Source organism: Marmota flaviventris, chromosome 16 (genome assembly GCF_047511675.1).
Source record: "Marmota flaviventris isolate mMarFla1 chromosome 16, mMarFla1.hap1, whole genome shotgun sequence".
Classification (NCBI taxonomy): Eukaryota; Metazoa; Chordata; class Mammalia; order Rodentia; family Sciuridae; genus Marmota; species Marmota flaviventris.
This window is the reverse complement of record NC_092513.1, coordinates 39,903,836-39,930,507: the sequence shown is the minus strand read 5'-3', so window position 1 is coordinate 39,930,507 and position 26,672 is coordinate 39,903,836. Positions and strand designations below refer to the sequence as shown.

Here is a 26,672-nt window from a genome sequence, read left to right as displayed (position 1 = left end):
GGAGTTTCTAGTCTGTAAATACTTAGAAACCACAAACGTATAAGGATATAGAAATGCTAATTATCCGGATTTGATCTTATGTATTGCATACATATTGAATCTTCACACCTGACCCCATAAATATGTACAGTGTACGACAGAACTCAACCATATCTAATAGGACCACAAAATAAAATAAAGGTAAGTTTGACAATTACCTTTTTGTCAAAGGTAAGTTTGACAAAATTGAGTTTGACAATTACTATTTTTCACTTAATCAAAAGGCACAAATTAAGCTTTTGATATATTTGTAAGTTTATTTTAGTGGTAGCATAAACAGTTTAAAATGCAATTGGCAACAAAATTATGTTAAAATGTTAAGCTTGACAAAAAGGATCAGACACCGTGTACAAAAAAGAAAGAAGTCTGTCCTGTATAAACCAAAGAAATTTGTGCTCACCCAAAAAGTAGAAGAAAAAAAATGCATATGAAAACACAAATGGTTTCTAAGTACATCAATCTTTCCTTTAATATGAAAAAAAAAAAAATGAGCTGGAGATTTAGCTTAGTGGTTGAATGGCTGCATATCATGAGCAAGGCTCGGGGCTGGAGCCCCAGGACTGCCAAAAAAAAAATTAAAAATAAAGTAAATTACTTGGAATCCATAAAAAATGTCACCTACATAAAAGGTGTTAACTACTACATGAGAGTAAGTTAAAAATTATCAAACATCACTTACTCAAATCCTCTCTCTTGGACCCAAGCTTTGTCATACAAGTTAATAAGTTTTTTTACAATTCAGATTGCCCCTTGAAAAAAAGCTAAAATGTTTTCTAAGTTACTTTCCTTAGCAATTTCTGAGCTAGGTTGGTTTTATGATAATCTGTGAATTTTCTAATAAAATTTGGAATTAAAACAAATTTTCTACAGATTATAAATTCTGAAACTATTAGCTTTTCAAAGAACCCAACAGTAAATTATATGTAACTAAGATACCACAGTATCACTCTATATTCTGGATTTTTTAATACAATCTAAACTGATTATACCGGAAAATTATATAAGAACATTAACTCTAGAATTGATTAAAATTTTCCCATAACTAATTAAATTTTACTAATGAATGAACACATGAAAATAATTGAGAATTCCTAAGTTTACTGAACCCTACTTATAAAATCAGGGCAACATTAGATATCATCAACCAAAAATAGAAACATTGAGGCTGGAAGTATATAGCTCAAGGTAGAGAGAGTACATTCTTAGCATGTACTACAAGGCTCAGGGTTCAATCCCCAGCACCAAAAAGGAAAAAAGAAAAACAGTGATATTTACCCATCATTCTGTATTACCAGAATCATAAATGGGACAAAATTCTAAAAAAAAAAAAAAAGGGGATCAGGGCTGCTTGGACACTAATGTTCTCTTGTTTATATGATTTTTTATTGGGTAGGTGGTAGGAACTAAAAAGATTCTAATATATGTCCCTACCAGCACTATTGTGGTTCCCACTCCTATTATTTATCCTATTATGTATATCTTAGCTCAGGAGCCTATGGACCTTGAGAGACTGCCATAGCAATACTGACCCAATATCCAAGACACACGCTCTGTCCCCTCCGTATGGCTGCCTGGACTTGCTAATGTGCTTAAGTGTAGTTGGACTATTCAAGGGATTCCTAAATCACATATGGCTATTAAATCAGTTCAGAGGCCACTCTTAATACAGGAAATGATTAGTGAAATACGGGAAGAGCTTGCCCTTCCTGATTTTGTTCTTGGCCACAAGTTGGCTGCCTATGGCATAAAGTGGAACGGGCTATAAAAGTGCTTAAGGCAAATTATAACTATTGAAAGGAAGCTACCAAATGGCCACAGTCTACATTAATTAAATACAATTAGGCTAACTGGTAAGTTGAACATAAGGATCAACAAAGGAAAAGTTGTAATCCTTAATACAGTAAATTCCTCAATGAAGCACTTAAAGTACCAAAAACTTTTTTTTTTTTAAATCTTAGAAGTTTACTGAGATAGAGAAAGAAATTACAAATGTCTTGGCAAATTCAAATAAGCTAAATTGATATTTAATAGCAAATAAATGTCCAAATTGTAATGAGATGCCAAAGATTATAAACAATATACCTAAAGCTAAGATTTTTTGTTATTAAAATAAAGCCAGATAGTATCTTAAAAATTCATTTGGCATGCCCCTTGTAGCTGTGCAATGACATTCTCAATAGTTTACAAATTCATTATCTAGAAAAAGACCTCAGTGTTCTGGGATCATTTATTTTAAGGTTTAATAGCCTTCCTTTCAGGACATTCATCCTTCTCTGTGCCCTAATTTGCTGTGTGAGCCATTCTGTTGATACAACCCCAGCGGAGGTAGAGAACATCTGGTCACTGTCTTTTGTAAGAACATCATTTCATCTTCCCAAATCTTTCCTCACCACCTCTTGTTCAAGCATTCAGTTTGTTCCCACCTTCAAACCACTAATCTTACTGAATTTATGCACTGATTTTATCCTTTCTTATTTTCTCCCAAACATGCTATGAAGAGGTAAGAAAGGTATCTACCACATAAATTTCTTCCACCAAGTTTTTGTCCCACTTTCAAAACTTAAAGAACATGACCAGCTATGTGCCCTTAAACGACGTGGTTTTAGATGAGGTTAGTTTAGGGCACATCTAGCTATTCGCCACTGAGTTAGACTAGAGAAAGGGCTACCCTCATTCCCCTGTGGTATTTTCAGTTCTGCCTGCCTCTTCCTCCTTGTTTCTAATACCTACAGGAACAGTTCCCAAACTGGTGGCACTTGATTTTAAAATGCAGGTTCTTGCCACTACTAGAGTCAGAGTATCTCAGGACTAAGTTCAAGAACCTGCATTTTTACTAATGCCTTAGGGAGTTCTGAAATAGATGGCTTGGAACCATCCTTAAGGGACCTTGGACTAAAAGTTATATTCCTGGTCTCTGTATAGGTAGCAGCACCATACAGTTATCTGGTTCTTTATGCCTATAAGTGTTATAAAATTTAAAATCTATCTGGTATGGACCACAGGCAAAAGGACAATAAATCTCAAGTTTTCCAATCCCAAATTATCCCACTAATATGATATACAGTGCCCACCAGAAGGGTACATTATAAATCTTATTCACGTCTCAGCATCAACCCTCATGCCATTCCGTGTCCTTGATAATTGGGTGTTTTTTATTCCATTAGCATTCAATATATACACTCATGACTCAAAGTAATAAAAACATTTTTTTTTTTTGCCTAGAACATTTTAAAAAAGTGGAATGTATGTAAATTAGGCCATATTTCATACAGTCAATGAATCTGATCTTGGAAAATGGCATAAGGCAATAATAAAAATAGAATACTTTGCAAAAAAATTGTACTGAAATCCATTTAAGCAGATTCACAACTTGTTTGAGGCAATGAGAAAGGTGAGCATTTATTTAATCACTTGTAGCAAAGCCAGAGAGGCATTTATTAGTCTCATGAAGTCAATGCAATAAAATTGTTTCTCTTCTACCTTGTACAAAACAATATGGTCTGCATTAGGGATGCAGATATAAATTTTATGCATTCCTAGACACAAAGAGTTCAAGGTCAATGAAGTCAGAAGATCTTTTTCATGAGTCTAACAACAAATAATTCTATCAATACCAGTGACATTTTTGGGGCAGGGGTGGGGAGTAGGGACTAACATTCAAATGTTAGAATTCTAATATACAACCAGATATATGAAAAATTGTGCTGTATATGTGTAATAAGAATTGTAATGCAAAAAAAAAAAGAATACGAATAACAATAAATGTTGTCAAGGATGTTGGGGGGGGGGATAAATAAATCAAACCTGCTTTCTGAAAAAAAAAATTAGAATTCTATTAATATTTTAAAAGAGAAGCTGAAAACTATTCCCAGACTAAGGTTATAGCACATTCTTTTAGGATAAATTTGATTTAATCGCCTGTAGTTCTCATATGAATTACACAAATGCCATTTCCTACTGAAACATGACAACAATTTCACGCTATTCAGAGAAACTCTAAATCAGGGTTTTCAAAAGTTTTAAGAGCAGAAGAGGCTGACCTATCCCCTTACAGATTTTCAAACAAAACATTAAATAGAATTCTGACATATCAAAAAACCAAATGCTTGTTCTCTATCTTCTGAAACAAGTGAAGAGCCCAAAGTCCTCCCTTTCAAGTACTGCAGTGACCTATGAGTGGCCTCTTTGGGATTAATGACTCCGAGAAACAGCTTGACAATGCTGGACACAACTGAAAATCAGGATATTAATATCCTCTCAGTGAGTTCTCATAGATCCAGGAATTGGTGGGGCTATGCCTGCAGGTCTGTAGTTATTAGGGGCACCTGCAGGAGGCAGAGAACTCAGCCTCCCTTCCAAACAGAAAGAAAAAAAAGAACCAACCAAAAAGGAGGAAAAAAATCTGTCTTCCAAGTCAAATCCAAGTGATGTGTTTTTTTTACTGTGGACTCCCAGGGACTGAACACACAAGCGTATGTTTTATGTGTGCACAGGAACATTTACAGTCTTCACGAGTAACACTGGTATATCACAGTGGAACCGTAAATGCCTATGCATTAAACACTGAATTTATCAACAATTAATGATATTCTACTATATATTTTGAACCAAGTGCAAATTTTTTCAAATACACAGTAATAATCACATTATTAAAAAAAAAAAAAAACTCACCTTCCATCTGGGTTTACAGTCCTTTGGCCTCCAGTGACCTCCTGGCTCAATATCCAAATCCTTAGAGAACAACTGGTGAACTTCATCAAAACTGACTTCACTTACATTGACACTGAGGAATCCCCCTAGAAGTCAAAAACATGAAAAATGATTTTAATTTTTTGTTTTTTGCCTCTAAGATGCACAAAGGAAAAACAATGATCAGTAGGGTGATGGCATAATCTAGTTAACAGCATAGTAAGGTCTACTACTGTTTTCACCACATAATTATTAGTAGCACCTTTCACTTTCAGCTGACAATTCATATGGCCACCCCAAAGAAAGTCAAGTTCTTTATCTAACCTTTTGCTTTTAAGTAATATACTGGATATTTAATATATTTTTTAAAAATGTTTTCATGTTGTTATAGCATATTGTTGCAATTTAATAACCATTCAAGTGTTTTAGAATTATTTTTAGGTTTAGCCTTTTCAGCATAGGGGACACAAATGAAACAGTACTTGAGAGTTAAATAAGCAGTCAGATTGGGAGCTGAATCCCAGTTTCTACTGGGACAATAACTTAATGTTTCTGCCTGGGCTTCTTCCTCTGTCAGGGAGTGCAGGGATGCCTATCTCCCATTGTGGTTATATCCACTACGTTAAATACAGCTGGCCCTCTGTATCAGCCAGGTTCCACAGCCACAGATTCAACAATCTTAAATTTTTAAACATTCTAGGGGAAAAAAAAGAATTGCATCTGCACTGATCATGCACAGACTTTTTTTCCTTGTCATTATTCCCTAAACAATACAGCATGACAACCATTTACAGAGCATTTCCATTATTTTTGGTATTATACGTAATCTTGTTTTGGTATATGTAAAGAGGATGGGTGTACGTTACAAGCAAATACTACACCATTCTATAGAAGGATTTTCATATTGTGGGTAGGGATGGTCCTGAAACCACTCCCCTTAGATACTGAGGGAGGACTGTGATCTGTGAGATCAAGTACAGTGCCAGGTAAAAATCAATAAATGTTAGCAACTGTCACCATTATCTACTGACATTTCTTTTATTTTTTATTTTTTTGGTGCTGGGGATTTAATTCAGGGACTCTTGCATGCTAAACATATGCTCTACTACTGAGGTATACCCCTGCTACTGACATTTCTTAAGAGAGGATATTTGCAAATACAATTCAACCCACTTATTTTGAGTATCAGTCCTCTTGGTCCACAAAACTGAAAAACCAGAGACTTCTAGATGTTCCTGGTCTAACTAGTGCTCACTCACCAAATTAACAAGTATATATTACTGGAGATGCTCTTCACTAATAGTGTTCTAATGTACCCCTTTAAAACAGGAATGAATCTTGATGATGGAAAAATTTTTTCTTTCAACTCAGTCAAAAACTGATACAGGAAGCTCTGTATCTTTGCCTGAGCATTAAAACAGCTGCATGATCACTATGCCCCTTCAAAGCAATACTGTCCATGGTGTTTCCAATGAAGGCTAGTAGGATAAAACCACAGTAGTCTTTTTACAGCCAGACTCTTAATGCCCACATAGGTACAAATTGCCCTAGAATTCCCTCTGGGCCAAATTCTTCCGTCCAAGTTCCTCATCTCATAAAATACAAACCAACCAATGTTGAGGTTTCCCACGTCAAGTCTTCTGAGCCTCTTGTGGCCATGATTTCACATAAAAAACACTCAGTTCCTCTCCAGAGAGCCCCTTCCCTCCTGCTACCGTACATTCTACAATGTTTTTATAATGGCCTCTCTTCCCGTTCCATTTCCTTCTGATTAGGCAGGACCATCAGTAGCACGGAGGCATGCCAGAGAGAAGTGATTTTAGTTGCAAATGCCTATGATTCCAAGAGTAAGCTCGGAAAAAAAATAACTGCAATCTGCTAATGTTTGCCTGTTCTGCTGACAAATTTACAATCCTATATGAAATACCACCCTTGAGTGTAACAAGATATATACAAACTAGCTAATCTTGGAAAGGTCGAATTTACGTAATGGAATGAGACCTATGAACTTGGAAAGAAAGGGAAAGTTAAATATAAGAGTGATCAGTCAACACAAATACAGACTACCATGACTCAGCTGACAAAAACAGAATCTAGCACTGTAATCAAATAAAATTCACGCAAATAAATCTGATGCATTTAATAGTATGCATGATTGCTAAAATGATAGTGATTAGGCTAAATAATAAGCAGTTCATGTAAGTAACTGAAGCTGGCAATCTTTATGCACTGTTAATCCAAATTTTTTTTCCTTTTTTCCAGCTTTATTGCTTCAACAGCTGTAATCATCATTGTCAGCAGTTTTCTCCAGCATCATCTGCAGTTTAATTACCATCTTCAATGCACAGGCACTGCCAAATTGAGGGGCCTTTTATCTTTCTCCTCGACGGAGAGGGCTTCCTGTGTCCCTCAAGATTCCTGATGCCTGAGGTGCGTAAGTTCACCTTCCTTGTGACTGCCTCCCCATCCATACCCCTCAGAGTCTGACAGCAGTGTCTATGGGCTTGTTGCTCCTTGCTCTGAGTCCTCACATCCTGCTGGGTGAACACCAACAATGACCCAGCGGCACTGGGGTGGTCCTTCCAGTGGTAACAGCAACATCACTACGCTGGGGAGGAAGTGGGGGAAGAAAACAGTCTTCCCAGGACAAGCACAGCCACCACTAGGTATTTAACTCAAGGGTTAAATAAGCAGTCAGATTGTCTGGAAGCTGAATCCCAACTTCTACTGGGACAATTACTTAATCTTTCTCTGTCTTGGCTTCCTCCACTGTCCGAGAGCTGTGATGCCCGTCTCCCATGGTGGTTATATCCATACATGAAATACAGTTGGCCTTCGGTATCAGCAGCAACAACTCAAAGAGGAGATCCTGTGCATGGCCAGGGAAGGGAAGAGGGTATGCTAAAGAGGGGGCCAAGAAGCAGCACTCAGCAGATAAGCTAGTGGTTATGTGCTATCCCCAAACTGCCTTCAGTAGAAAAAAAATCCTCCTGGGAAGTCTGTGAGGCTCGGGGGGACTTAGGTCCCCCACCAAGGCCACTTTCGCCTCTCTTACAGATTGGATATACCCTCGGGTTTAAGTGTGTCAGTGCTTGAAGAAAGCATTTGAAAGCAACTGCTGTGAATGAAGCAGGAGAACATACATCCTTCTTCAAGGTACTTGGAAAGAAAGCCACTTGCCTAGCCAGCCCCCTGATTTTACTAGCTGAGGTTTCAAGGGCAACTAAAGAGGGAGGATCCGATGGGCTCCATAAGACTCCCTTCTCTCCCATCTTCACAGTCCACCTGTGCTAAATCTGACAGCTTCAACCAGGAAGAAGTGCTTTCTTCCTTCCTTTGGAGATTTAAAGTTCAAAAATAAATAAATATATTGACTGAAAGCTGTTTTACCTGGTAGTGTGACCAATCTGTAAATAATATAATTTACTGGAATAAATTTCACTCTTTGGAAGGTGGTGCTGGGGTCAGAAAGGAAATAGCACGAGAACTGAGAGTCTGGAGAGTTGGGGAGCTGCAGCCTATCTGGAGGGTAAAGGTGAAGAACAGGGATTCCCACACAAGGTTAGGCAACCTGTTAGTCAGGTAGCCAAGCCAACCTGCTTTACTGCTGTTCCATGAGCAAATAATGTGCTATGCTACTGGTTATGTGGGAACATTTATTATTATAACTTCCTAATGCTGAATTTGCAAGACATGGAATGAAAATGGCCCTGGGCCTGTTGGGTATACATGGGCCCAAGTGGCAGGCTTACTGAGGTGTGGATTAAAATGTGTCACATGACATGATTCAGGATTTTTCTATTAAAATGCAATTCTTAAAATAACAAATACTCAATACACACAAATTGCCTATACTTTGTACCATTTCAAGTAAAATTTAAGGCACATAACATGTAGGCAAAGAGTTCTTTTTTCTATAAATCAGCAGTTTTAAATGGCTTCTTCACTCAATCTAAGGCCTGTATTTTTTGTTATCAAAAGCCTAATTCCTTGGCCTCTGTCACTGTTTTGCCCTCAGGGTTTTAAATGTGCACAGCCCAAAGCTCTGGTGACAGCGTGAAAGACCTGAATATCCCCCAGAAATGTCCCTTCAGATGAATTCCTCTCCAAAGTCAGAGCTGAATTTTTATGATAAGATGTCATGTTCCCTCCCCCATCTCTACGCTACCTCCTGGGTAGAGCTCTGAGGCTGAATAGTTATGAGTCATCCTGCCATTGGTCACCTACTGTACCCTTTGAAGCCAACATTAGCAACTATCTATTTCAAATGCTTTACTTACGCTTCCCCATTTCTAGAATTTTAAACTTCTGCTTAACAAATGATTTCTTACTCAACTATTCTTTAAATGACCAACCTCCAAGCATTCTAAACATGAGACAGTGACGGCTTTAGTAACACAGGCTGTGCCAAGTACAGGCCTGGGCACAGGGTAAGTGGAAACAGCAAAGCTGGCCATGTCTATTCCTTTCCAAACTCTACCCTCCTCCCTACATTTCTATTCCTTGTATCAGTTGCTAAAATATGTCTTTTAAGGCACTTGTGCAAAAGGTGTTCTATGTGTAGGTGACCCAAAATAACAGCCCCAAACTGCCCAGGCTCTTGTCTCCTAACCTGATGACAGCCCACAGTTCCTAACACCTGTTTTCCTCCCTTGCTTGTGGTTCTCCTTGATTTACTCTGAATGACTAACTGTTCCTTGGAGTCAACGGTCTTTGCTCTCTGTCCGCCTCACAATCTAACCAATGAGCCCTTGGTCCACTCCTAGAGGCCTCAAACCCTTCATTAAACTTATTCAAATTGTTTTCCTACTCTCTATAATAAAACTGACAATCTCCTTCAAAGACACAATCCAGACTTCTACCCTCTCTGATTTCCGAGACACATCCGTTCATGTTTTAGCATGCTAACACAGGGACATACCCTGTAATGTGTGCATGAAATGTACTGCTTCGTTCTTGTTCCCAAATAGCTATTATAAAATTAATAACATGTCTTTCAAGAAAATACAGTTTATCATCGACTCCTACTGCCTTTCCAAATGTGTTTTTGAACCATTTAATTGCCAAGAAATTTCCATATGTTGCCCCTCAACGTTCCTTCTAGAATGCCCTCTCAAGTTCTTCATCTTAAGGATACCATATTCTTCCCTTTTAATGTGTGCTAAGTGAAAGGTGCTCCCATTCCCAGGTCTATAATTTTGAAGGCTGCCACAAAAGAATGTATACACAGACTCATACCTGCACTTTACAAATCATCATTTATTTCCTTCCTCCATAAATTCACCCTCTTTTAAAGTTTGTGCTTGTAGTCACACCACCTTTCCCATACAGGCGTTTCCTGACAGGTAACCTTCTAGGCCTTTGCACCACCCCTGAGCAGCATCTCTGCTTCTACATAGTAACAATCACCGTTGCCTGGCACCAACTGCCTGTCAACTCTGCCACCACTACACCCTCTCATAAACCTTTCACTTGCCCACCACTTGCCTCCCATGAGATTCCTTCTGCAGCCTTATGGAGATAGAGGCCTCTCTGCTTTATCTCCATCTTTTTCTCTCTACCTATTCTCCAAATAAAGTGGTTTGCTTATTTGGGAGTGGGGGGGTATGCTTGTTTAAAATGTAGATCCCCAGCCTCATCAGCACCTGTGTCAGTAGATGCCCAGGGTCATGTTTGTGGCCATCAGTTTGATCTGGGTACATTTCAGCTACTTGAACTGCTGATGCAAGTCCTGCCTGCCAGACGAAGACGCCATAACCCATTCTCTAAGCCCCTCTGGCAGGAACTCATGAGGCCATGCATACCCAATGGGACTATGGAGCAGGAAATAGCATGAGGAAAGGGGCAGTTTACAACCCTATCTTTCAGGAGAAGTAGAGGCAGAAGCATGTGCCTTTAGGGGCACCAGATGGTGGTACTTCTCTCTCCAGACCTGAACATTGCTGGTGGGAGCCATGAGTTCTGCCAAGGGACAGAAGAGACACTTCACAAGGTGGCCTCGGCCTTGTTTCAGCTGCTCAAATTCTGAGCCTAACTCTCCAGACAGTTTTTCAATAGATTCCTTATATTCATAAATCACACCTTCCATGGTGTGCAACCAAGAACTAAGACTTTTGCCATAGGTGTAGGGTTTGGCTGTTAGAAGCCTGCTTTTTGTTGTTGTTGGGGGCGGGGGGCGGGGGTAGGGGAAGAGAGGCAGGTAGCGGGATTGAACTCAGGGGCACGAGCACTGAGACACATCTCCAGCCCTATTTTGTATTTTAGAGACAGGGTCTCCCACTGAGTTGCTTAGCACCTCACTTTTGCTGAGGCTGGCTTTGAACTTGCCATCCTCCTGCCTTAGCCTCCCAAGCCGCTGGGATTACAGGCATGCACTACTGTGCCCAGTTTAGAAGCCAGAATTTTTAACAAGCATCCCAGCTGATCTGGGTACAGGTCATCCCTGAACCACCCTCCAAGAAACAAATGGCCTTCACCCTATCATAGCACCCTCACACTCACCATCACCCTAAACCCCCTCTCTTCCAGACCTGCCACACAGGGGCTGCAATCCTACCCTGGAGCATTTACTTTCCATTCTCATATTCTCTACCTAAAAAACAGCACTGAGGAAAACCACATAAGCACAATTTTAATCCCACCATTAGAGTGAGAATACTTCATATATGGCCACACACATAGCAAATGTTCAACAAAAACAAGTGTCACACGATGTGTGCCTTTGGTCCTCCATGGGGGCTTTCTGACTCCCCTTTTCTTTTCTATCAAAACTTTCTCAATATTTGTTCCTCCTTCCTGAGCTGCACAGTGCAAAAATCCTTGGCTGCTTCTGCATATGCGCAGTGGGCCCGCTTCCTTAGACAGGGAAGCAACACCTCCTCCACTGCACTGTCATGTGGCCTGGGGGGGGGGGGGGGGCTCCCACCTCCTCCCATAGTGAAAGCTTCACCCTCAGGGAGCTTCTGTTTTCCTTTCACATTCTCTAGGGACTCCCCATCTGCCATTCTCCCTTATCCTTCTCAACCCTCTTCTCCCAATCCTTTCTCTACATAAAGCCTACAACCCAAGCTCCTCTACCTCTTCCTGAAAGAGACCTTCCCTGAGCCCCACCTCCCAGGTTCCTTACCCTCATTCCCTTTCCTACCAAACTTTTTTTTCAACTAGTTGTTACATACATCTGATCATTTTTCAGGACTATATACTTGACTTTTTACCCCAGTGGACTAAACAAAATTGCTTGCATTAACTTCCTACTTGCCTTTCCACAGTTGCTCATTCTACCTGCTTCTTTGAAGAAGAAACAATCTCTCCTTGAAATGCTTTTCTCAGTGGCTCCTGGGACACTGTCCTCTGACTTCCCTCTGTCTTGATGGTTTCCTCTTCTGAACAGGTCTCGGCCCCAGGAGTGCTGTTCCTCCTAGGGCCCCGCTCTTTGCCTTCTTCCAGTTGCACTTCCTCTTGTCTGCAGTCCAGATCTCGCCCATGAAATTCAGACCCCAAGTTAATTTTCCTGAACTTCAAACAAAACATGCCCAACCAAACTCATTAACTTCCTCATTCTATTCCTGTGATGTTTACCCTGGGCTGCTTCTTTCAGTTAACCATCACCAAGTCAGGAAGCAGAAATCAACCCCAGTCCCCCAGTCAGTGTTGACATCTAGCCCTGGGCACCCTGAAGCTCCTTTCTTGTGCCTCTTCCTCTCCAACACCACAGCCTTAGCTCACGCCCTTGTCCTTTCCTCTCTAACCTCTGCAGGAAGTTCCTCACTGGTGTCCCTGATTCCAGAATTTCCCCACACTCATCCACTGTTCACCTCTCATCTGAATCATCTTTCTGAAGCACATTCCTAGTCCATCTTCATGTGCCTAAAGCCTTTGATGGTTTTCCATTCCCCTACAACAGTGTTTTTGCTTTGAGTTTTGTTCCACCCTTTTTGCCCCAGACCCTTTGAAAACTGTGTGCTCTCATCTGAGAGAAATGCTCACAGGCTCATAAATCAACCCTGCATACCAGCTCAGGGATCTGCTCCCCCTGAAGCCCAACTCACAGACACCGAGGGATGCCTTTACACAGTGCTTTGCACAGGGCATTGCACTTCCCTGAGCAGTGTGGCCTCCTGCACACCCCACTTACACGCCCCCCTCCAGCTGCAGCACACTCTGTGGCAGGAACACACATAGCCCCCTCAGGTGCTGATGGCCTTCACAGCTACCCACTGAGCTATCTTGAAGACCCACCTCCAGAGTCCCTCTCTTACTGCTGTCTTCCCTGAGCCTCATCTATTACCTTCCTAGTGGCAGCTGCCCTTCTCAGTGTGTTGCCTGTTTCTAGCCAGCACCCTGAGGATCCTACCCGGCTTTGTTTCTCCTCTGCCTGCCCCTGTGAATACCCAGAACGGCTGGGCAGCTGCTGTTCAGCCATCGTTTCTTTACTCTAAAATGGCTCACATCTGTCTTTTTACAATAAGCATACGCATGATGGCTTGTCATATGAAGCAGTAGTTGAATTTTCTGAAGTTTGCCCATTTTTCCCCTCTTTGATGATTTGCATTTGAATTATTTAAATTCACCTTAAAAAGCCCTTGTACCTTTTGTTATATACAGAAGCTAAGCAACTACAGGAACTATCAGGTTAAACCATAAAGGCAACTATTGCACAAACAGCAGGAACAGCATATATAAATGTCACTGCAAATGTAATTTGTTTGAATAAGAATTAGAAGATAGGAAAACGTAAGGTAAGTCTATATATTTTAATGCAGAGCATACAGCTTACACCATCTATTTCTACCTTACCCAGACAAATCAAACTCAAACTTCCTTGCAAAGCACTTAATGTTTTTTGCTCTAAATAGGATGAAATTTCTATTTTACTTGGTTGGAACAGTCTTACATACAGTCAATAAAGCTGAAAGTGGATTTTCCCTCTAGAGAATCTGCAAATGATAATAGTTAATGAAGTATTCACTCATACTCTTCATATAAGTAATACACATTAAAATAGATTTCACAGTGTAACTAATACTAAATATCAAACGGCTGAAATCCATGAAAAGCTTTTATTCTTAATTTCAATTTGAAAAACTCAAACTGAATGGAAAACCAGTGCTGGTAGTCCCAATGCTACACAGAAAAATCATGAAGGATTGACAGCTAGATCCTCAAGCACTTTAAGTTAACTTCCCTTTTGGTAATTATATGTAAATTAAATATCACTCATACTTGAATGGTTTTCATCCAACTGGATCTCATTCTTTACATAAATTCCCTCTCCTATTTGAGAAGGTATTACATTCAGTTATTGTGTGTGATACAACATTTTACATTAGGTCTTTTGTTATGTTTTCTATTATCAATGGGAAATATCCTGTTAATTAAGGAAAATACTAAGGATGCTCAGTTAACTGTAAAACAACTCCACACATTTCTCCTTGGTTTCCAATTCCTTTCATCGTAAAATCTAGGTCCATCATTCAAAGAAGAAGGAAAAGGGATTATTAAATGAATGTCACCCAAGCTTCAGGTACTGTGCTTCACTTTATCCAAACACTCTAAAGATGGCATTATAATCTCAGACTTTACAGATAGGTAAAAACAGAGGCTCCCCTTTGCACAGGTCACATGACCAGTGAAGGGGCTCTCTCTGCTAGGTGGCTTATGCAAAAAATTTTTGGCAGAATCCTCACTATGCTGGTTGTACCCATGGTCCCTTTTCTCAAGTGTTACCTATGTATCGGCTTATTTTCTACCAAATAACCCAGTCCCCTGGCCACTACTACCTGGACATGAGATTGATTGGTGTTGGACCCAAAGCTAGTAGCCTGAAAGAAAGCCTGCCTTGAAAAAGTGGCTGCCAAACCAGTGTGATCTTCCTTGTGAAAGAATGCAAGACGTTAAGGACGGCAGAAGAAAGCAGTTACAGCACCAAGTGGGCAGAAAGGCAGCCACAGCAGCCATGAAGCAATCCCTGGAGCTCCAGGGCAGAGGTACTTACAGTAAGCTGCAGGACTGGAAGAGTGGAATGCTAGCACCAGGGGGCTGGCAGGCAGACACTTTACAGATGTTTAATTAGTACTCATAAAGCACTAATTAAGAAAATGGTAACTAAACCAAAGACAGAAAGATTTCCTAAAACCATAAATCCCTGAATATGCATATTATGAAGAAGAAATTACTGTAATCAATATTTCAACAGAACATTACCCAGTGGTTTCAGTACTGCAGACAGAAACACTCATTTTTTTAGGAAAACAAGGCTGTAATAACAAAGTTATGAAAAACATATGGCCACAAAAATCTCTTGTCAGCAGAGACAGCAAGGTCAGAATCACTCAAGTATTTGTTCTTTTCAACAAGTGCCTAGGCCTCAGGTTAGATCAACAAAATCAGGAATTTACAGGTTGGGCCCACGAATAGTAAAAGCTCCCCAGGCAATTCTATCAGGTAGCCAGAAATGAGAGTCACTACCTTAGATGAGGTGGTGGCAGGGCAGTCAAAGTGTGGCTCAGGGATCATCAGCATTAAATATGTTAGAATGAAAATTCTCAGCACCACCTTGGACCTACTGAAACTGAAATTCAATCTGGCACTTTTACAAGATCATTAAGGTGATTCTGAGATAACCTCCAGTTGGAAAATCATGGTCTTAGATGACATAGAAAGGTAAATCTTTTTTTTTTTTTTTTAATCTTTTTTTTTTAGGCTGGCCTTGAACTTATGATCCTCCTGCTTTGGCCTCCTATGGCACTGGGATTGCAGGAGTGTGCCACCACATCCAATCACTTTCCTCTTAATTTTGAAAAAATATAAGTTTAAAGTATACAATATCTGGGTCACTACCACATATTATATGCAGAAGTTAACAACAAAATATTAAAATTATTAGGAGAGGATAAAGGTATTTGTATAGCCTTGGAATAAGAAAAAGCCAAAAACATTGCAGTGACTGACACACTTGAAAATCATAATTTTAAACATTTATAAAATAAAAGACTCCATTAACAAAAAGAAAAGACAAGTCCAGGTCTGAAAAAAAAAAGATACTTCAACACACAGAGAAGACAACAGATCACGGCAGGAATATAAAGAATCCTCCAAATCAATACAAATACCTAATAACCAACAAGGAACCAATAAAGCCCAAGCAAGTCACATGGGAGAAAAATTCAAAAACAAATATAAAAATTTACTTAAGCCTACTAGTAATAATGAAAGTAAAAACTAAGACATTTGTTAATCTATCAGGTTAGCAAAAATTAAAAAGTCCATCAATATCAAATTGGTACATTTATGGAAATATGGTATAGCTGCTTAGAACAATTTGAAAAAATATGGAAAAATCAAGCCAGCAGAGCCAGTAATTCCACCTCAAGCACGAATGCATATATATATACATGCACAGGAAAATCGGAACCACGCACAGATCTATATTTTATTCATTATTATTATACTATTTTGTAATACCAAAAACATGAAAACAACCTAAATGTGTATTAGCTGGTAAACAGGTAAATTAAATATGGTACATTCATACAAAAACATACTCTTCAACAGTTAAGCAATTAAGAGAAATACATTATATCTATATGTAACAACATGGATAGTTCTCAAAAAAAGTAACTAAAAAAAGCAAGTCAGAGTCAAATATAATTTATAAGACCATTTTTATAAATTATTAAAACTTTAGAAACTGAATATTTTTCATGTATCTAGCATCTACCTAAGTTTTAAAAATTTTTGAAGAGCCTACAGGAATACACACAAAAGAAGTGAGGTGCCTTCTGAGGGAGAAGATGGAAAAACATCAGAATGGTGATCCAAAAGGACTTTAGCTTAATCTGTAATGTTCTAATATATCCAATAGGAAACTGAGACTACACATTACTCTCACAAAAGCTTTTAGAAGTAAGCAAGCCAAATTATAGTTTTTAAATATGGATGGTAGGAATATGGGTATTCGTCATTTTCTCTTTTGTTATTTTTCTTCCATTTTTCAATCACTACCATCCAAAAAGTTGCTCTCCCTTGCAAAAAAAAAAAACAAACAAAATTACATGCTGCATAATATGAACATTATCACCCACAGTTGTAATGTGCTCAAATCATGTGGCTTTTTTCTTTTTGTAATAACACAAGTAAACAGATAAGTCAAAATTAGCTCACACTTACGCATGTAAGGCAGTTTTTCTGGGCAGGGAAGAAATGGTGAATATGTGAAGTTTTCCGGGAGATACGTTGTTGTTTGAACAAGATAGTCACTTGAATTATTGCCTTCAGGATAATCTTGGAGAGAGAGAAGAAAGTTATAACCAAAAAAAAATTGCCTTCTGCTTTGCTTCTAGTATAAAATGTCACTGTCAATGGGATGACTACAATAGGTAATCCACAGAAGTACTTTAAAGCAATTATCTAGAAAGAACTAGAGAAAAGCAAATTGCTGATGGAACAGACACTCGTCAAGATTTCCCAAGAGACGCCTAGAAAGCAGCTTGGCCCCATCCTTTCACACAAACAGCAGTACCATTTGCAACCCATTGGCTGGGCCAGATCTAAAGGGAGTACAGAGATGCACCAGGGAATTCTGTCCACTATCTCACAGCCACATTCAACCCAGCACACTGCTACTAGCATCCAAAGAACAGAGGGGTGGGACTAATGTTTTCTTAACACCTCACAGTAAGAAAGAAAGATTCACCCACTCAACTTACTTCTCTAACACAGCCTACTCTACACCTTTAAGTCATTCTCAGCCTTCCCGCATCAGCTCCTAGGGAGCCCTGAGGCTATTATTACAGTTTGGTCCATTCTCCTTAGAGTCAGCAAGTTATGCTGTACATAGGGCAGTGGTTCCGAGCACCAAGTTCAAATCCTTGTGTTCAAACTCTTGCTCTAACATGTACTAGCTTTCAGGGTAGGACACTATTCAGTTTCTCATCTCTGCCTGCCTGCTATTGTCATTTTCAGATTTCTGATAAACTACAGTACATAAAGAGCTCAGAATACTTCTGGGCCTATAAAAATACCCAATAGTTACTGCTATGAGTGACTGGTTTAGACAAGAGCACCTGACCCAGCGTGAGACAATCAGAACCTTAGGATTCTTAAATGTGGAACCAAAGAGATCACGTTTCAATCCCTCTTTGGAACAAAGTTCTGAAATGCAAATCTAAGAACCACAACTTGTCCGTTTCCTGCTATGAAGATTAAGAGAATACAGTGCATACGAGATAAAAGATGGAAGCCATTGACTAAACTACTGTCTGTTAGGGCTGGGGTTGTGGCTCAGTGGTAGAGTGCTCCCCTAGCATGTGAGAGGCACTGGGTTCGATGCTCAGCACCACATAAAAAATAAATAAAATAAAGGTATTGTGTCTAACTACAACTAAAAAAAAAAAAAAAAACTGTCTCCTGGATCCAACCAGATACCACAGAAAATGAAGCTCTAACAAACACTTTAGGAAAATGGGAAGATATTCTTTCAATCTTCAATGATCAGCTCCAATGAAAGAGGTAAAAGCCAGACCCTCGGACCCATGGGAAAATGGCAGAAGTATGCTTATGAGGTATGTGAATAGAGTCAGAGCAAACTAAATGTGTCCCCTGTATAAATATTCATTCATTATCAAAACTGAGTTGATGAGGCTACAGCTGAGAGCCAGAATAACATTTCAGGACAGAAATACACCCCATCTCCAGGTCCATCTATGAAACAGGGCCCTGCCAAGGTTGCCACATGGAGGTTGATGGACAAAGGCTCCAGACCTCTCTACCAAGGAAGAGACAGAAGCCAGAGGAGAAGGTCCAATTTCAAAAGCTGCATGGAAAGCTCCGTTATTAACTTGACAGGTCATCAATAAGGCATTAACTGTATTGCCAGAAAAAGCAAACACGATAGAGAACGATGCTGGTACAGTTGCTAAGGACAATTCCACCAGGGAGTAGGAAAACCCCAGTAAGAGAATTCCCCCAGCCCTCTCCAGAAGTCCTGGAAAGCATCTGACAAGGAAGATCCTGCAGGCTCTAGGGGCAGGAGAGATTCAATGGGCATGGTTTTGTGTGCCCAGGGACAAAGCGGGGTCATAGAAACTCCTCCTGGGGCCCACATTATGCATCCCACCAACATTTATCTATAAGACTTAGAGATACTGGACAAACATAAAACAAGTGTAAGGCAGTCTTACAAGGTTCTGATTCTTTCCTTAAGGTGCTTTTAAAAAATGTAGGTATATCAATTTCAAGTCCTATTTTTTTTATTTATATCTTACATACATGACAATAGTGGAGTGCATTACCTTCAAATTATCCATTCACAGGACAGTTTTTCGTATTTTAAAAATGGTTTCACCTCTACGGGGACTCTTATTTTTCTAGTGGTAAGCATAAGTTAGATTTCTGTCACCTCAACAAAAAATAGCTAAGATTATTACTGTTGAGTTTTGCAGTACCTTTTGGTCAAACTCCTTGATTCATACCTAAGAGTTATTTATATCTCCAATCAACAAATAGATTTTACTGCTTGTAACTTAAACTTTATTTTGCATTCCTATTTCAGGTACACAGGAAGAAAAAAATCACATACAAATAGCATTTCTCTCTTAAAAATTACAAGTTTGTCAAAATTTGAAAAATTAAATCAAAGGATTATAATAAAGTCAAAGTAATCCCCCAAAATCTAGAAAGAAAAAATAAATAAAAACCAAAAAATAAAAGATGATAAACTTAGATGATTCTTTCAGAAGCCACAAATCCAAATAGTTCCAAAAAGAAGGCAGGGTGGGGAAAAGGAAGGCAAATAATCAAAGAAATAATAGAGAATATTCTGTAGAATCAAAGGACGAGAGGTTCCATACTGATAGGCCCATCGTACCCAGAGAGAGAAGAAAAACAAAGCTCCAAGATGTTCCTTGTAAAATTTCATGATCAGGGAAAAAAAAAAAAAAAAAATCCTACAAGTCTGCAGAAAGGAAAAAACTCATCTACATCTAGTAACTGTGATCAGAGAAAACAATGACATGGGAATATGAAATCCTCTTAAGTGTGGTCAATTCATGTTCCTAAACTGCTCAGGAAAAAAAAAAAAAAACCCAGTAAGAGATGCATAGATAGCAAATGGGGGTGGAGGCAGGGGGACAAGTATCATTAGTAAAAATAAAAAGATCCACAAAAGCATGTCTACTACTTCACTTAAGAAAACAAACTACCTTTAATTACATACATATGTCTTACTTCCATAACAGAAACAGTCACAATTGATAATAAAGAAACAGCAAAATAAGGGTGGGAGTGTAGCCCAATGTAGAGGGTATGCATGTTTAACATGCTCAGAGCAGGGGGTTCAATCTAGGAGGGAGGGAGGAACAGCAGAACAGAAGGAAGATATGCACAGAGTAAGTTGTTAAAAATCAAAAGTCGCTCTCTTGGAGGATTAGGACTCAGGAAGAGTGTGACAGGAGACTGCTGTTTCTGTTTGATCCTGACTGGGTAATCTATAATCCCAGCAATTTGGTAGGCCGAAGCAGGAGCATCCCAAGTTCAAGCCAGCCTCAGCCAGTTAGTGAGACCCTGTCTCAAAATAAAAAATTAAAAAGGGCTGGGGATGTAGCTCAATGACAAACAGTACCAAAAAAAAAAAAAACATATGTGTGTGTACTACTTAAAATTTAAGTAATTTATATAATTTTCTTTTCAATATGAATACATGAATGGTTAAAACAATAACTACAGAACAGAAAGTTCCTCTGCACAAGTTACATAGCTCTCGCACTTACAAGCTCTCTTATACTCAGACACAAAGTTCATTTACAGATTTTATTTTTGTATATGCCACCAGAACAGATGGACTAGCTACATAAATATGATGCTTTTTCTTAATCTTTTCAGTCAATTTTTCTTAAGCACCTAGTATATAATACACATTTATAGCAGCTGGAAATGGAGGTTAAATAATGTTGTCCCTAGGGTCACTGCCTTTTTCTATTTCAAAAACTCATTTTCTTATAATGCTAAGGCAGAAAAATATTAACATTCTCCTGTATCCTCAAATGATTTATTAATGTTGTATACGAACTTTAAATCAGAATATTTACTCTGCATAATTTACTAATTTTTGTCATTAATACTGGGGCCCCTCTTCTTATCCACATACTGTAATTCCATAGGCCTACATCCAACTCACTGAAATTTCAAGCTCTCTAGACATTTCCACAAAACAAACTGTTAAAGTCACTCCCTCTGGGGAGTGTGGTGACAAGAAAACCAGAGAGAATTGTTTCACTTAGTTTATTCTAATGCTAGAATAACTGAATCTTCATAAAAGAATACATTCATAAATAATTTTTTTTTAAAAAAAGACATGCAACATTATCTTCATTTGCTTTCAATACAGTACTAGAGCTAAACATGTTATTTAGCCACATCATTATAAATGATCATAAGGGCTGTAACACTTACAGATATGTCTCCACAATCCTGAGCACTCTGTCCAGTGCTATTTACCTCATTCCAATGTATGATAATATATAACTCTATCCACTACCCGGGTCCTTTGTCTGTATACCTCTTTTAATTGAAATTCAATTGTCTTTGATTTCTATCATCCAATAAAGCTGTAGGGCACAACAGGAACATGCTGCAAATAAACCCTTTACAACTGATAATAAAGCCAATGATGATTTAAGCTCTTGGAGATTATACTGTAATAAACCCATAAAAATCATGATTCCTACACAAGTGGTTAGGTGAGCCATGTCCATCAAATATAACCACTGCTTTCAAAATAGGTGACAGTTTTAAAAGGTTATGCATGCCAGAAGCACTTGAGGTCCACCACAATGCTGTTAAGAGGCAGACATTATTTCATCTAATGAATGAATGAAAATGAAACGAGTTCTGGGCCCTTTCCTCTTTCTTCCCATCCAGAACCACACCCAAAGAAAAAGGAAACAAAATGAAAACCTCTGGACAGGTCCCCTACTCCACTCTCACTGGACCTTATCACTTAACGGAAAAGAAGAACGGGACCAAAGGACACCTCCTAAATGGCTTTATTTCTTCTACAAAGGCCGCCTTAAAAGGGTGGCAGAAACCCCTTGAGTTCTTTTCTGTTCATCACCAACTTACCCTATCAGGCAGGACATGCCCGAGGGTCTCCACGCATATATCCACTAAGAAAGCATACAAGGTTACCTCTAACCAACCCACCAACCCTGACACAGCATGACCCCATCACCTACTTCAGTAATTATTCAATGAGTAAATCTTGTTTTCTTAATTTGACTGGCTCTGCAGGCATCATTAAAGTATGATATGATTTCTGCACAAAAATACATACCTATTTACATCTGATGCCACATAAAGTCACGTAGGGTGTTTAAAACTTCTTTTTGAAATCGAATGTACTCATAAATGTAACAAGCTATGTACCCTTTATTATTAAAATTTAAATGAGCCACCATGTATTATTAGTCAATTCTCCTCTAGGGCTCAATTAAGCCCTTTGTACACCTTATCGGTCATTATCTCCTTTTTGCAAAATTTTATATATATTTGTCTGTGCAGAAATAATAACTGCATTGTAAATAACTATATTTTCATATCTCCAAGCCTAGAGAAAGCTGTGTGTAAAGGGAGAATGTTTTTCCTAATCTGTGTCTTCCACATCGAGTTGAGTATACAAACTATACTAACTGTTCGATAAATGCTAGCCAATGAACCTGGCAGAGCCTCAGGACTGACTACTTTAACTCCTCTCTCCTTAGGTAAAACCCTGATTTCATTCTAGCACCAGTGTTCCCAGCTCCATGACTTCATTTCCCAGTGTACTTATATGTGCCCATGCGATTAAGTTCTGGCCGGAGAAATGTATGAAGAAATACTGTGTGGGACTTCTGGGAAGGCTCCTTAAAAGGGGGTACCCAATTTGTTCTTCTTCCTTTCATTCCTCCTTCCTACTGAGTCAAGTACAAATACAAAGAACGGAGCCCCAGAAGCCACCGCAGGCTGGGAGTTCACTGCGATGCTATGTGGCAGAGCAGAAGACGAAAAGCATGTGATGACTTATGAAGAAATCTCCATAACAGCCACAGATGACCAACTTCCAGACTTTTACATGAGAACAAAAAGGCTTTGTAGCTAAGCCATCACCTCCAGGCATCTGTTAGAACCAAATCCATTCCTGTCTCCTAAGGACAGTTTTCCCATTAGTAAAAAAAAACCATATGAAAGGTTTTCAAAGGTTCATGAAACTAAGCAAACGTCAATCAAAGTATGCACTGGTTGCTTTGTCATTATTGAAACTGTAAGTGAGAGGAAGAATGGATTTCTTTTTTTTTTTTCTTTTTCGCGTACTGCTAAAGGAAAATTTGCCTTGCTCAGGTAATTATTTCTCCTAATTGAACTCAACGTCCACACATAACTTATTCATATCTCAGGAAAAAACTATAATATGCACACTTTTAATATTCATACAAATACAGTAACCTTAACTTAATATTTCTTTTCAGTTTAACAGACTTGTAGCAAACACTTTCACACTAGGTGCAGTGGCACATGCCTATAATCCCAGTGACTCAGGAAGCCGAGGCCCTAAACAACTTAATCAAACCCTATCTCAAAATAAAAAATAAAAAAAGGGCTGGGGATGTGGCTCAGTGGTTAAGTACCCTTGGGTTCAATTCCTGGTATCAAAATAAAAAACAACCATCTTTTAAACATCTCCTAAAATTGACCTACTATTCAGTAGGCCTACAGCATCAATGCAGAAAACCGTTAATGAGATTTTTACTGTACTGTACTATTAAAATGTCCACATGTTGAGAGTCTTGCTAAAAGAAATGAAGGCTAAAAAATTAAAGGAAAACAAGAGTGTTTTGATTAGTAGCGTCAAAAACAAATTAGGCAAATGACTAGAATGGGTTTTGTAAAAGTATGTGTGATGTTAAATTGCAAACTGGTATGCAATTGGTAGTCTTGCATTTTTTAGCAGGATCTAAAACTACTATATGCCTTAATGTACTTTTAAGAAACAACATTTATGGCTGGGAGGTAGACATTCTATTGAGAGGAGGAAACAGAGACAGTAGAACAGTAATTGTAGGTCTATAGTGACCCGCAACCATTGACGCACATTAATTAAATCTTTATTTTCAACCATTTAAAATGTTGTAGAGCATACAACAACTGACAATCAATCCCATGGATCCCTTTAAAGCAGAACCTACAATACTTGTGAGACACTGTGGGAAGACCTCTTCCACAGTAGAAAACCCATTCACACCACATTCATATTCACAGCACCAAATCATTATTAGTTTAGCCTATTAAATCTTAACTTTTTGTGACACTAATGCAGATTCTACTTCCAGATAACATTTTGAAAAGAGCAAGTACTGATTTCCAATTTTATAAAACTTCTCTTCTAGCCCCTGAAAAAGGTCATAAAATTAAGAATATCCTATAATGTAAAACAACTAAGTATGGGGCCAAAGTAGTTGGAAAAACATTTTAGAAATAAGAATAGGTATAAACAGTACCAAGGCTCATTGAGATGAATAAATTATTCTTTGTGGTTAATTTAAATACAATAGATGAACTGAAAAAGCAGAAGCTGTTCTGTATAGTTTATGTTTGCAGGAGTGAACTTTTAAGTATCTTTACACCAAATCTCATCACCCTTGAAACCACAGCTTTATATATCCTAAAATATGGAACAGACCTCATTTGCACAATAAATTAACCTACCAGTGCACTTAGTAGGAGAAGTCTTCATCTCTAACAGGGAGTCACTGGGAGGCAAAATTAGAGTTTCAAAGATCTGGTCAAATGCTCTATGCCTATAAGGGTAAGAAGCAGAAGCCAAGCAAAGCTGAGAGGAAGTTGTCTTACCTGTGCCATTGAGGGTAGCGTTTTTATTTGTGTACAGCCTGATCATATGTCCTATTGTTTTCACATTTTCTCTCAACATTATACCTCGAGCTTGTACCATAAAGAGGTATGTGTTGGCTACAAAAAAAAAAAAAAGGAGGGGGGATGTCATTAATATGATAAGCTTATTTAATAATATTCAGAATTAGCCAATAAACAAAGATTGACTCCATTATCATGCCCAAAGGGAAAAAGAAATGTAAAATGACTGTTGTCTACTTTTTAAAGGTACAAAAACAGATTTATTAAAAATGAAAAAATTAAAACGGCAATATCCATCTACCAAATAGACTAAATGAACAAACTGAAATACCACAACAAACTCTTTATCAAAATTATTTTCTACTATTAAATGTACAGTTATTTCAAAATGTTACCTTGTTTTAAATTCCCAAACCAAGTCATAAAACTTTCTTTTTCTAATTCTACATTAATTCCCTCAAACCAAAAATTCAACAAATATAAGGATTCTTTACTTAATGATGAATATACCACAAATCATAACATTCAGTATACATGAAGATCTTGCAATGGATCCTGTATATTTTTCATGCGTTTGGGAGAGAAGGCTATTCTAGACTCAATATCTATTTTGGTAATTTCTGTCCAAGAGTTAATTACTTCCCTTTCCATCACAAATATACCTACCACGATCGTGAAAATGATGAGATTAAAAAAATTAATGTACATTTTTTATGATTTGTAACCTTAGTTCTTTGTAAAAAGTGCTTTAAAAACAGGCCCTTAGTTTCCTCCTGGGGAGAAATGGGTAACTATAAACCCAGGGAACAATAAACCCAGATCCTCTGCTGGTCCACATTCTGCTACTTTAGTACCTGCCTGGGACACTCACTGGAGCCCAGTTTCCTCACTTTACAGAGGCAGCCCTGCACCAGGTGCCCTCCAAAGCCTCTTCCACTCTCAATTCTGGAGTCACAAAGCCAGGGAGTCAGAACTCCACTCAAGACAAGAGGCAGAAGCTCATCTCTGGGCAAAATCAAGACTTAACAAGGGTCACTTAGCGATTCTTCCAATGTTAAGAGAAGTTGTCACTGAGCACAGTAATGACACTCTTCAGAAAATGAATGCTGAATGAAAAAGCTAAGAAGCTCAACTAACTTTCTGGGCTCTACTCTACTCTCTCCAGGTGGCAGGGAGATGAGAAAAACATGACATTTACTACCTCTCTTCCCATTTTTATGTAAATGTGAACTTGTCCAACTACAAACAACACAGCAACACAGCGTGAAATAAAATGAGCAGAGAAGCAGAGTGATTTTTTTCTTTCACCTACAACCCATAAAGGATAAATAGAAACATCCAGGTTTTACATAAGCTTTACCGCAATCATTTTTTAAGAGTACATCTACCCACTTACTAGAAAGCAGTCCTATAATCAGATTTCACTTGTTTAGAGTTGATTTTATTATACTAGGCTATAAATATCACAAAATTTTACGATATTTTTCCACTTGAATGGACATCAAAAAAAAAAAGAGAAAGAGAAATAAGAAAACTAAAATAACAACCATTCAAAAATGTACGAAAACTTTCGATTAAAAAAAAAATCAAACTAACATTAATAATTCTACCTAAACCAGGATCTAAAAGTTCAACTGAACGAGGTGGGGAAGGGGATCAAACAGATCATGAACAACAATTGGTTGACAGCACCTGGACTTTTTTTTTTTTTTGTATGTGTGTGGTGCTAGGGATTGAACCCAAGGCCTTGTGCACATGAGGCATCCCCAACCCTGAATTTTTTTTTTTTTACTCAAAACTGCATATGACATTTGTTACCAGTGATATAAATACCTTATATCTGTCCTACATCAAACCATACAAAGGCCACCACAGAGTAGCAGAACTGAGCCAAGGATGAAAAAACAAACTTCCAGAAACGATACTGGCCTAAGCAAGGAATGCTAGTGAGAACATCTGTGCATTACTGTGTGTCTTGTAAACATAATTTTACAACATTATACAGCTGGAGAGGTGCAGGGAGGTCAGGCCACAGCTATGCG

At 38.5% G+C, this 26,672-nt stretch overlaps 1 protein-coding gene across 1 annotated transcript in view; it reads right to left on the bottom strand.

The window, feature by feature from the left end:
* The window catches only part of B4galt6 (beta-1,4-galactosyltransferase 6), a 57,856-nt gene that overhangs the window by 16,835 nt on the left and 14,349 nt on the right, over window positions 1-26,672 (bottom strand). The window contains exons 2-4 of the mRNA XM_027935702.2: window positions 24,610-24,726; window positions 16,897-17,010; window positions 4,711-4,835 (exon numbers count right to left, since the gene is read on the bottom strand). Coding sequence (XP_027791503.1) covers window positions 4,711-4,835; window positions 16,897-17,010; window positions 24,610-24,726 — 356 coding nt within the window. The remainder of the gene's footprint in view (window positions 1-4,710; window positions 4,836-16,896; window positions 17,011-24,609; window positions 24,727-26,672) is intronic.